The sequence below is a fragment of the Camelus dromedarius genome, chromosome 7, assembly GCF_036321535.1.
Source record: "Camelus dromedarius isolate mCamDro1 chromosome 7, mCamDro1.pat, whole genome shotgun sequence".
In the NCBI taxonomy this organism is placed as follows: Eukaryota; Metazoa; Chordata; class Mammalia; order Artiodactyla; family Camelidae; genus Camelus; species Camelus dromedarius.
Window position 1 is genome coordinate 11107951 of NC_087442.1, and position 12704 is coordinate 11120654.

At 40.6% G+C, this 12704-nt stretch overlaps 1 protein-coding gene across 1 annotated transcript; it reads left to right on the forward strand.

The window, feature by feature from the left end:
* Positions 1–7876: 7876 nt before the first annotated feature.
* On the forward strand, positions 7877–12215 carry LOC105097333 (probable inactive serine protease 58). The gene is made up of 4 exons (XM_010989862.3): positions 7877–8025; positions 9557–9807; positions 11424–11560; positions 11961–12215. Exons 1-4 carry the CDS (start codon positions 7937–7939, stop codon positions 12108–12110), a joined length of 627 nt encoding a protein of 208 aa, XP_010988164.3. The 5' UTR covers positions 7877–7936; the 3' UTR covers positions 12111–12215.
* The last annotated feature ends 489 nt before the right edge of the window (positions 12216–12704 follow it).

Genomic DNA, 12704 nt, shown 5'->3' on the forward strand with positions numbered 1-12704 from the left:
AACTGAGCAAAATAAATGGCTAGTCACATGCTATATGCCAGACTCTGTGTGGGTGTTGAGGATATAAATATGAATATGGTTAGGGGTCACTGTTACCGTCACAGTTTTACACAGAGAGTGACACTAAAGTGACAGAACGTTAAAATCAACTGTCCAGAGTCATTCACCTGGTTCCTAGTGAAGCAGAGGTGAGACCTCAGTGCTCTGTACTGCTGTGACCCCCTGCTCCCCCTTTGTCTCTAATCTACCTGGAATCTGTGAGGCCAGACAATAGAAAGTCTAGATAATGTTTTAAATCACAGATTCCCTGTATTTTCCAAAGTTTCTTCTACCTATGTGTTGTGTTCTCCAAGATATTTCTTATTTTCCACCTGGATTTTTATTTCTATAGCTGGCATGATTTCTGCAAGTAATCTGTGCCCTTTTCCGAACACCACACTCCCTAAACCCCAGCCCAAAGTATTACTAATTTGAACTATAAGCTAAAAAAAGTGACAAATGCAGATAAGTTTGCCGAAAATAGATCTATTATCCTGACGTCATAAAAGTCTTGGCTACAGGGGTGCTTTCTGTTCTCTTCAGTCCTACGCCAATATTCACCACAGACCCGCTGTTTTAGTTCTTCAACATTGCTCCCCTCCATCTCTGTTGTTCCTCGGATCACCCAGGGATTGATTTGAGGTACAAGTTCCAATACATGATTCCTGTGTGTATTTGGTATTAATCAAGAAAGAAAGATAAGGTGATAAGATGAAGGTTGGGTATTGTTTGGTCAGCTGGGGCTCTGTAACAGAAAAAACCTCAGACAGGATGGCTTAAACCACAAACATTAATTTCTCACAGTTTTTGAAGCTGGAAAGTCCAAGATCAAGGTGATGCAGGAGGTCGTGGGGGCTCACTTCCTGGTTGTAGACAGCTGCCTTCTTGCTGTGTCCTCACATGGCTCAGGGAACTAGCTCTGGGATCTTCCTCTTATAAAACCACTAACTCCCTCATGGGCCCCTCCCCCTTTATGACCTCATCTAAAGCTTCCAAGGGACCTACCTCCTAAAACCATTTCCTTGAGGTTTAGAATTTGAATGTATGAATTTGGGGGGTGGGGGACACAAATGTGCAGTCCATAACAGGTATCTTAGAAAAGGAAGATATGGGAAGATATGTTCTCCTATTACCAATTTCCTATCCCTCTGTTACTCTGGGTGGCACTTTTGTAGGGAGCCATCCTGAGCCCTTAGCATTGCGTTATCAATGCCACAAGGACGGAGCACAAATCCTTTGGTCATAGCTAACCTATCCTGTGTATTTCCTTAGTTGTTATTGAATTGCTGTTATGTTCCACATGGCCTAAAATAATTTCGCATATAATTCCTCTTTTTAAAAATGTTACCTTGGATCTACCTTAACTAAACACCTCAGGCTTCTCTACAGAAACAAACAAGTTTAAAGATTTCTCTGTTCCCTCTGAAATGTCTTTCTAACCCACGCCTTACCACTACAAATATACCCCTACTCACCTCGAGGTAGAGGGAAGATTCAGAGACCTGACAAGTGGGATATATAAAAGATGAGAGATCAGGAAAGCACCAAAATAAAGTATGAAAAGGACAAATACATCATTTTTCTTGATGCCATCCAACAGTCCCTTTTCAGCATATTTTGGCATTTTCTATCTCTTATTTTTTTTAAAATATAAATCTTCACAATTTGTGAATTTATATTAAAACGTAAATTCTCTGTGCTCTTTGGCGCAGTAACTTAACTTGTGCAATTCTACTTTATTAAAATGTGCATATAAAAACAAAGGCAAAAAAATGTATTAATGCACGTGTATCCTTTAGGAGTCATTCAGCTGCAAGGAACAGAATGTCCAACTCGTACGTTTCAAATATATTCAAAAGTGCGCTAGTGGAAGCTTAGATATAGTGAGGACTTCAAGGATAGTTTGATTCAGCAATTCAAGAAATGTTTAGTTAAAGATTCCATTCAATCACAGTAATGCATTACTGTGATCTTGATCGCAAGGCTTTACCCTTGCGATCAAAATGGCTCTCAGGGCGGCACTCTCCCTTGCCTGTATCTAGGGAGAGAGAAGCTTTTTCTTTCCTGTTAAACACCATATTGTATCTCCTTAACTGAATTTGGTGCCTTGCTTATCCCTGAGCCAGTAATCGAAGGGGATTATGCTGATTAACTTACAATTAAGTTATGCGGCATACCGTCAGAGTGTGAGGTAGACTTTTTATTTTGTAATAAGCTTGGCCTACTTGTACATGCTTGGTTGACTGAGTAATTATAAGGTTGCCTATCAGGAGGAGGAGTAAATGATAAGGAGGTAGCTGTGATCTCCACTAGAGTAATCAAGGATGCTTATTGATATCTACCTAACACTGAAAATCCAGAAGTAACTCAAATACTCATTAATAGAAGGTTATTAAATAAACCTGGTATGTCATACAGTGGAGACAATGTAACTATTCCATTCATTTATCCAATCACTTACTCAACAAATACTTACTGAGGGCCTATTACATGCCTACCAGTGTTTTATGCACTAAAGGTACAGAAAGGAGGAAATCAGTTAAAACCCTGCCTTCCTGGTATATCCCTTCTGACTGGGTAAACAGAGAACAAATAAATAGAGGCTATTGGATATAATGCTAATCAATGCAAATGCCACAGGAAAAGCAAACCAGACTGAGGGATGGATGACCGAAAAGCAAAAAGACCTATGACAGCAAGATAGAGTGTAAAGTAAAAACCCACTTTGCAGAATCAGAGGAGGTCTCTCTCACCAAGATATACTTACTACAAATAAACACCTAATTTATGATTCAATAAAATCCAGGGAGACATGATATTTTGTAGCAAAAATAAGGCAAAGAGGTAACAATCTAAGATTAGGAGCAAATGCATAGAAACAAAGAGGTTTTTTTGTTTGTTTGTTTTTTGTTTTTTGCTTGGTATGCCTTATTATAGTAACAGATTAATTTATTTATCTCTTACACCTGAAAACTCTGAGAAGATGGTGTCAACTGTCAACTTCATGGTTATGAACTTTGATAGCTATGTAAAGAGAAGCAATGTTTGCACTTGGAAGCTTTACTACTTATGTAAATATTTTTTTTTCCTGTGGGATGCACAAGCTGGACAGAAGTAACTTTACTTCAAACTGCTATAGTCCATAATCTATTTGTCAGTTTTCCCATTAACAAGCAAAGAATTTCAAGGAATGCTCCAGATGAATTTATCTAAGAAAATTTGCTTTAATAAGACAAATAGAAGCCTCTTTTTTCCCTAGAAATCGTATTTAATTCATCATTTAAATGAAAAAATATTCTAATCATTTATCTCTTATGGCAAGTAACTTTAGTATTAAAATCAAATTTTAAAAGATCTTTAAAAATAAAGATATTTACTGTCTTAATATTAACTTGGTCTTATTTTTAAAAGTCAATTCAGAGTGTCTGTCTTGTTGAAAGGATACAGTTACAAAAGTCACTAGTCTTAAAAATATTCATTTATTCTGACTAGCTCAGTCTAAGTGGATAAATTGGGAGTTCAAGATTTGCAGATACTAATTACTATATATAAAATAGATAAACAACAAGTTTATACTGTACAGCACAGGGAACTATATTCAATATCTTGTAGTAACCTATAATGAAAAAGAATATGAAAATGAATATACACATGCATATATATAACTTAACTATTACACTGTATACCAGACACTGATACAACATTGTGAACTGACTATACTTCAATTTTTGAAAAAAAGAAAAAAAAAAGAAACTTCCTAAATATATTCTTACTGTATAGTACAGCAATCACACTCTTTGGCATTTACAAAAGGAGTTGAAAATGTATCTCTACACAAAAACCTGCACATGGATGTTTATAGCAGCTTTATTTATAATTAACAAAACGTGGAAGCCACCAAGACGTTCTCCTATAGACGGAAAGATAAATAAACAGTGGTATATACAAACAATGGAAAGTTATTCGGCGCTAAAAAGATACTATCAAGTGATGAAAAGACGTGGAGGGAACTTAAACGCACATTAGTAACTGGAAAAAGCTAATCTGAAAAGGCTACGTATTGTATGATTCCAACTGGATGACATTCTTGGAAAAGGCAAAACTATAAAGGCAACAAAAAGATCAGTGGTTTCCAGGGGTTCGGAGTGGTGGGAAGAATGAACAGGCAGAGCTCAGAGGATTCGGGGGGACAGTGATGACACTATTAAATGATACCAGTACCACACTCAGTATGATGCTGTTACGATGTCATCATACATTTGTCTAAACCCATAGAGTGTATAGCACCAAGAGTGAGCCCTAGGGTTACCTATGGACTTTAGATGACAATAATGTGCCAGTGTAGGTTCATCAGCTGTAACAAATGTAACATCTGATGGAGGACGCTGGTAATGGGGGAACCTATGCACGTGTAGGGGGATGAGGTATATGGGAAATCCTTGCACCTTTCTCTCAGTTTTGCTGTGAACTTGAAACTGCTCTAAAGTCTTAAAGAATTATTAACTTTTTGCATGTGTGAGGGGAAATTATAGAGAATGGGCAGAGCAAAAAATATAGTGTTGCCGTGTGTGACATACTAATAGCGGACAACTCCAAATGAGTTAAATTAGTGAGTTTTCATTGTAACTGTTTCCTATTTCTGATGTTCTTTTTCTGGATTTTTCTCAATAAACATGTGATAGACTTTACATTAAAAATAACGTTTATTTTTAATGAAATTTCCAGACAGTTTAGTTTACAAAATTTAGTATTAGTCCTTATCACCTTACCAAAATCTCTTCATCCATCCTCATCTTCAAGGAGAATCCCACATCTTTTCTAAGTCTCACGTTTGTCACTGGATGTCACAAGTCAGACATGGTGAGAACTGGAGGGGGTGGTAATTCTTCTCAGTAGAGGAAGCTGTATTGGACTGGGGAGATGTGAAACCCACAGGGGGCTCAGTAATTCTGAATCCCTGACTCCGGGCAGCACTATGGTCCAGGACTCTGCTGGAGCCAAGATACACAATTCTGTGGACCAGAAACATACTTAAGGTTTGCTTCTCCTAAGTCCTCAGGACTCATTTCTCATTTATGCAAAGGTGCAAAAAATGTAATAATAATTATAACTAGTATTTATTAAGTATCTTCTAGGTGTCACACACTATGCTTATGCACAAATAATATTTAATTATGCTTAAATAATATTTAATCCTCACAGCTATCCTATGAGGTAGGCACTAATATTTCTTTCATTTTACAGATTAGAATACTGAGGCTTAAAGAGATTAAATTTTTTTTTCTCAGGATAAGGCAACTAGAAAGTCCTGAAGCCAGGAATTGAACCCTAAGATCTTGACTCCTGGGTCCATGCCCTTCACTGCTATTAATAAACATGGAAATGTTACAAAGATTTAAGGACTTACAGCAATATTTGGACATAAAGATAAAAAGGTGTCCCCAGAAGCCTGGAAAATTTGAGGATCCTAAGGTTATAGTCATTTTACTTAACAAGCAGTTACATAGCATTCACTATTTACCATTAGAACTCACTGCTCTAAACGCTTTATGAATAGAAAATCAGAACAGACCAATAATGAGTAAAGAGACTAAGTCAGTAATCAAAAACCTCTCAACAGAGGAAACCCCAGGACCAGATAGCTTCACTGGTGAATTCTACCAAACATTTGAAGAATGAACACCAACCCCTTTCAAACTCCTCTAAAAACTGAAGAGAGAGCACTTCCAAACTCATTCTAAAAGGCCCCGTTACCCTGATACCAAAGCCAGAGGACACTACAAGAAAAGAAAACCATCGACCAGTATTCCTGGCTGAACCCACTATTGCTCACCTCAGAACGTTATCACATGAGGCCAACTCATAAAAAGGAGTGGGGCGCACTGGAAAGAGTGCTGAGAATCAGAGACAAACACTGAATGGAAAGGGAGATTGATTTTACTCAGGCTATTGTAATAAGAAGAGCATCCCAGATCCAAAGATCAGAGGGTCTCAGCAGGCTGGCTTTGCCTTAGGGCCTTTACAGGAGAAACAGACCAGCTGCAGGTGGGGGGTTGGCAGTGGAAGCTGTTCTGCAATCAGAGGGATTCTCAGTCAGCAGAACAGGAAGTGTTTATCTCTCGATGTAGCTAGTTTCAGGGGGAAGACAGTTCTAAGTTCGGCTAATCATTGACGAGAAAAGAGAATGGGGAGCTGGAAGGTACGTGTTTTTGGCCATGTCAGTGGGTTTAGGCAAAAGGGGAAAGGTCTTGTGACAGGTTAACTAAGGAGTCACCTAAAACCTCAAGGGCGCCATGAGAAAGAGTGGGAGGTCTGTTCTCATTTATGTGGGGAAGGGTAATTCTCTGTGCTAAGCCACTTCCCAGGATACAGGATTCCTAGGGATTTTTCACCCACTGCTGTTTTCTGGGAGCCCAGGGTTCAGGTAGAGTTCAACACATCAGAGGAAATCTGGAGACTCAGTTCCAAGTCCTGACTTTGCCGCTAACTGCTATGAGGACCACAGCTTCCTTGTCACAAAAATGAGGAGGGAAAGATGATTTGTTAAATTTATTTTATACTCCAATGTTTGATGACTCCCTGAGAGAGGCAGAGGGACCGACTCTTGGGGAAATAGGAGATGGCAAGTGAGGTCAGGGAGAGAGGTTCACAGTCACAAATGAAGGAGGGGACAAAAAAAAGATGGTGTCACAGAGAGGGGAGGAAACAGTCAGCAGGTACATTAGGACTCCTGAGACTTTCAGGATCAGACAAGAGGCACCAGGGGCTGGACGTGGTCTGTCCTTTCCTCTTACTCTCATCAGAGGCAGCTCCCAGCTATGCCTTATACAACTGGGTTTTGATAAGGAATCATTTGAAGACTGCTAGAAGAGTCTTGCTTTTCCCCTACACCCTGCACCCCACAATTAGTATTTCTCCCCAAGCTGTTCTTGCCAAGAACACTAGGACCAAAGATTGAGACAGCTGAAGGCTTTATCTGACTTGTCTGCTCCGGGCGAGATCCCGACCTGACATGAAGGGCTATCTCATCTTCATGCTCGTGAGCACGGCTGGTGAGTCCGGTGCCTAGGGAGAGACAGGGTGGTCTTTGGAAGGGTCAGAAAGGGAAGTAGCAAACCACAACTGAAGAGAGATGGGGTGGCGGGCATTTCCTTCAATTAACTGTTGATGGAAACAAAAGGAACCACTCCTGATGCACAACTCACCCCATCATCACTCTCTCTAAGCTTCTCCGAGGCCCATGAGCATGCTGGGATGTGTCACTGTAAGTGCCCTACACTTTCCCAAGACTCTTGCATGTGTGATTTCCTGGGTTGCCACTACTCCTGGACAGACCTGGGAAAAGTGTACCTTCCCTTTCTCTGGGCAGATGGACTTTGGAGAAGGGAGTATAGGGGAGGAAGGTGGGCTGGGTCAGGGGCTCTGGAGTGCTCATGGCCCTACCCTGAGCTCTTCCATTCCTTTCAGCACCAAAGTCAGGTGATATTTAACTTTTTACTTTCATTCCAGGCAAAAGTTAATTTAAAATAATGTTTTTAAAGCAATGATTCTTTTTAAAATTTTTTATAATATCCAGCACAGCCAATCAGGGTTTATGATCAGCCTCAGATAAGCCTGTGCGTTAGTTTTCACAGAACTTTAATATACTTCCATCTCAAGCAAAGATGTGTCGATTTTCTTAATCTGTATAGCTTGGGTGACATACATGATTCCTCTTTGAATTAAAAAAAATTTTTTAATAATTTGAAGACTTCGATATTATCTTTGAAAACCTCAGGTAGAAAAAATTACAACTCTCACTCTTTCTCTCTTTCTAGTGTTGATTTTAGGAGTCATTCTGGCCAAAGGTTTTGAAACTAATAAGCTGAACTTCCCAGAAGATTATACCATTCCTTACATGGTCTATCTGCAGTCCATCCCAGAACCCTGCGTGGGGTGTCTCATCCACCCTGAGTGGGTGCTGACCGCTGCTCACTGCCCCTTACCGTAAGTACCCCTTCGCTCTTGGGAGCCAGGGTGAATCTGTTTAAACAAAAGGAGGTCTGGTGAGGTGTCCCAGCATATTCTAAAGGGATCGTAGGGAATCAGAAGACCCAGAAAGAAAGAGGATCTTCCCCACAATGGGAAAAATAATGCACATTTTGGGTGGTTTAAGAGATGACTAGGAAGCTATCAAGAGACCCTTTCTCATGGAGAGGAAATAATATTCATTCATTTAACATATTTATTGAAAAGCACTGAAAAAAGAGCAAGGGAACAAGATGGAAATTAGTTTTCCCACAGGGAGCTTAGATTCTGGTAGAGGAAGTAAGCCAAAACAAATAAATGGTCCAAAATGAAACAGAGAGGGTGGCACGCTGTAATACACAAGAACGACACAAGGTGTCTACTTTAGTTAGGGTGATGGTGTCAGGCCTGTTTGAAGACATGCGACCAACAGGAAGAGGAGGAGACAACCAAGTAAATACATCCTGGGGAAAATTCCAGGCAGGGGGAATGGAATGCCTGGAGTCCCCAAAGTGATAAAGATGACTGAGTGATTGGCAAACCAAGAGACCAGGGTTGAGTGAGTGTAATGAGTAGGGATGGGTGTTCACAGGCTGAGGCTGTAGCGTTAGGCAGAAGCCCTGTGATAGCAGGCAATAGGAGCGAGGCAGGGGGCCCTGCACACAATGATGCTGTCCCTTGCAAACCTCAGTGTCTGTGTTGTGTGTGAGCCTGTGTTGTATGACTGGGACAGAGAGTTTCAGGGGTATAAGGGCCATTTCAGACTCAGAACTCTCAGCCATCTGGTTGCTCAGGGCGGTTTACCCAAACACAGACTGAAGCCTTGTTCTGTGTGTTATGAGAAACACAGAGGAAATACAGAAAGGTCCATCCCCTGCGAGAAACAGGTGTTCTTCTCTCAGCCGGACCTAATGCATGAACTGGATTTGGTGGGCAGTGGCTCTTGTATCTGTTGCGTGGACTGGACTCTTGGCAATGGGAAAGGGTGGGTTCTAATTTGTCTGGGAAATGTAATGGAAACTGGTAAGTGGGAGTCCTGATAGACTACTCAGTGTCTTGTGAATCTGCGATCAATGTAGGCAGCCCGTGGTTAATACCATGATGTGGGCCTGAGAGGAGCTGGGAAGGGCCTGAGAATATCCAGAAACAAAGGATCCAATATGCCTGTCCAAGAGTTGCTTGAGACAGTGTGGTACAGGCAAAGAGCTCTGGAATAATGGACTGTGGTGCCGTCTGTTACCTGTTCATTCCGATTATCCAAATTATCGTCATCATCATGAAAACAACTAGGTTATGCTACAGCAGGTTTATGCATACACATTGACTCTAATACAACAATCCTGTAAACCATTGTTATTACTGTTTTACAGACCAAAGCAGGTCACTTCAGGGCTCAGGTCTAAGGGATAAAATTAAGATGCTCAGAGAAGGTCACCTCTGGCATTTTTTGGAGTTCTGACATTCTGTGACCCTGTTCTTTTCCATCTCCCTGCCCTCTCTTCTTCCCAAGTGTTCAGATCCGACTGGGAGTTTATGAACCCAACATCAAAACTGAGAAAGAGCAGACACGAAATTACTTGATGACCGTGCCCCACCCTGAATTCAACGCACAGTCTCTGGCCAACGACCTGATGATGATAAAACTGTCTAAGCCTGCGGCCATCAACAGCTACGTGGGGACCATCGCCATAGCGATGGAACCCTTGGCGTTTAATGACTCCTGCTTCATCCCCACCTGGACCTGGAGTAAATACAAAAAATGTAAGGGTTTGACTCCGTGTTCTTCATGCTGAGAAAGTTTTGGAGCTGGGGGAAATGTGGAGGGATAGACTTGAAGGAAATCCCTGCCATGAGTTAATGTCTTGACCCTAGAGGGATTCCTGCCAGGGCCTTATACTGGCATTACACTCTCTTTCAGTATTGTCAAAGGATGCTGGAAACACCACTCCATAGCTGACATGAAATCACACAGCTAAGCCTCTTGCTTATCATGGAAAAAAGAGCAATGCTGAGCAGACACGGTCTCAGGAGCAGAGCAGAGCACTGACTGGGCTTATAGGGGGTTTGTGGGACACTTTTTATGGAGAGTTGACATCATGTGTAGAGGTGTGGTCACCTGGTGGAGATTGTTGTTGGTTGGTTGGCCCCCAGCATATATCATGGGAGGGGAGTGTGATTGGCTGACTTAAAAAAGTTGCATTGATTGTCTGCGTCAGGTTATTAATCAGGTGTAGACACTGCTCTGGTGGTTATAGAACAATCTATACATTCTGTAAAAACAAAAAGTAGGGGCTTTTAGATCAGCCTGTTTCGTGAAAACTAAAATAAAAACTGGGAACTTTCACATTCTTGGTATTTTCAACTTAAGAGCAACATTCCAGGAAATCTAAGTGAATATATTTTCTGAACTAATTGAAGTTTTACGATTTTATCCTTTGTAAATCCTATGAGAAGTAACTATCACATTTTACAAAATTAATTTATTATATATCATTGGAAAACAAAATAAAACTACAGTCAAATTTTTATCACATAGGCTCTCCATGTCAGAATCACAGTGACAAACCAATTCCATAAGCTCTCTGGTGCAAGGCTTCCTATATTCATTAAGAATTTATTATTCCAGGTAACTAGGTTATTTCCACCTAGCTTGCTCTGTGTCTTTAAATTCAATTTCCATAAAAACTTAAAACTGAACATAGCTCTTCTCTTTTCTTTTCTGACCTGATACTTTCTGGTCTAATCTGCTTTAAGATAGTAGATTAGATATAGACCAGAAAAGTCCTGCTCTGTAAGTAACTTAGCTTGAGTAAGTGCTGATCAATTTTTTGTTTCCTTCCTCCTTGCTACTCTCTGCCAGAGATTAAAATTATATAATGCCTTGGTTAGACTTTTGCATCCTGAGGTTAACAGCATAGTAACAATTGCTGTGGGTGAGATGAGCATTATGACTTCACAGGGGAATTTATAAATTATCTCATTAAAAAGCTGTTTTAGACACATTGTAGTTTTTTTTTCCTTTATGATTAAATGTAAAGGCAACAAAGTGGTGCCAAAAATGAAGGTTTCTGGGGGACAATGGCTTTGTGTCTATCTCTTCTCACTACCATAATTTTCTTGTGGGTTTGTAAAGCTTTCTAAGTCATTCACAGTACAGAGAGAACTGTAGATCTTATGTCATCTGATGTAAGGTGCACTTCATGCTCTAAATCCACTGCTCTGTCACACTGATACTGAATAAGGAACTCTAAGGAGGATGGAAGGTCTGACACCCGCTGTAAATAGTCTCAGAGATTAACAAATTTACAAAATAGAGGCTGATCACAGGTATCTATGAGAAGAAGAGTAACCCTGGATTTCATTTCTCTTTCCCGCAGTTACTGACCCTGACATCCTGACTTGGATAAACCAATATATTCTTCCTTCCAATGACTGCCAGACCATTCAGGCCAAAAGAATGATAGCAAATATCATGTGTGTAGGACAACCTCTAAAAACCCTATCTGAAAATAAGGTATCTTTCCTTTCCCCAGACAGGCGGATAGCAAGGGGACCATGAGGAGGAGAGGTGCCCAGGGGAAACCAAATGGTACTCATCCAGATGGCTTGGAGCCTCCTCCCCTTCCTCCTCAGTCTCTGGCTTTATCATCAATTCCCCTTCCCCCCTTTTTAGAGTGGGAGAAATGCTAGAGGAGAACCATTTGTCCTTTCTCCTCCTACTTGCACTCAGGTTGGGTCAGATTCAAACTAAGAGAGGTGAGACCTACATGGATGTGAAGAGAGAGTTGTCACTTCTCAAGAAAAATGATTCTAGTCCATTAAACACTTCTACTGCCACAATGTGCTGCTTTAGGATTAATTCTTGTTCCATGAGGACAAAGTAAAATTGACCTTCCATTTCCTTTCCCTGGCAGGAGGTTTCCGCTGCCCCGGCCATCTGTGGTGGGAGAGTGCATGGAATCTTGTCTTGGGCAAGAGGAAGTGTCACCCTGGGAAGTGAAGGATTCTTCACAGAAGTTGATCCCTACGCAAGATGGATCATGAAAATTATTGATACCTACTGAGGCTCCTCTGTTCCTTCACCCCCTCAGTGCAATATGCTCACCATTTCTACACTGGATGCACAACTCTCTTGATCTTTCCTGTTCTCAAACAGAATCCATTAAAAAAGACACTTAAAAACATATGCCATGACCCCTAATCTCTTTGTCATATAAACTGTAAACATGATGAGAAATTTAGCAACATCCCCACGATTTGTTCATTCAAAAACTATTGAAACATTGGCTACTTGGTAGGCACTGCATACGCTACCGAAAACATGAGTGAATATGACACAGGTTTTGCCATCAAGTAGCCAATTATAATACATTGTGACAGTTGCTGCAGTGGAGATGATCAATAAATTCCATGACAGTATAGAAAAAAACCATTCCGGTTTCAGAGTCATGAGAGGTACCACCGCAGAGGCAAACAATTCAGGGGAGAATGTTGTAAAACTGAGGTATAGTCAGGCAAAAGTCAGAAAAGCATGAAAAATGTGGCATGTTCTGAAAAATATATGTAAATAAGTAATACTGGAAGGTAGAAAATAAATAGTTTGCAGAGGAGAAGAGAGGATTTGATAAGAGTATGATTTACAGTGGGTGAGTAAGCTT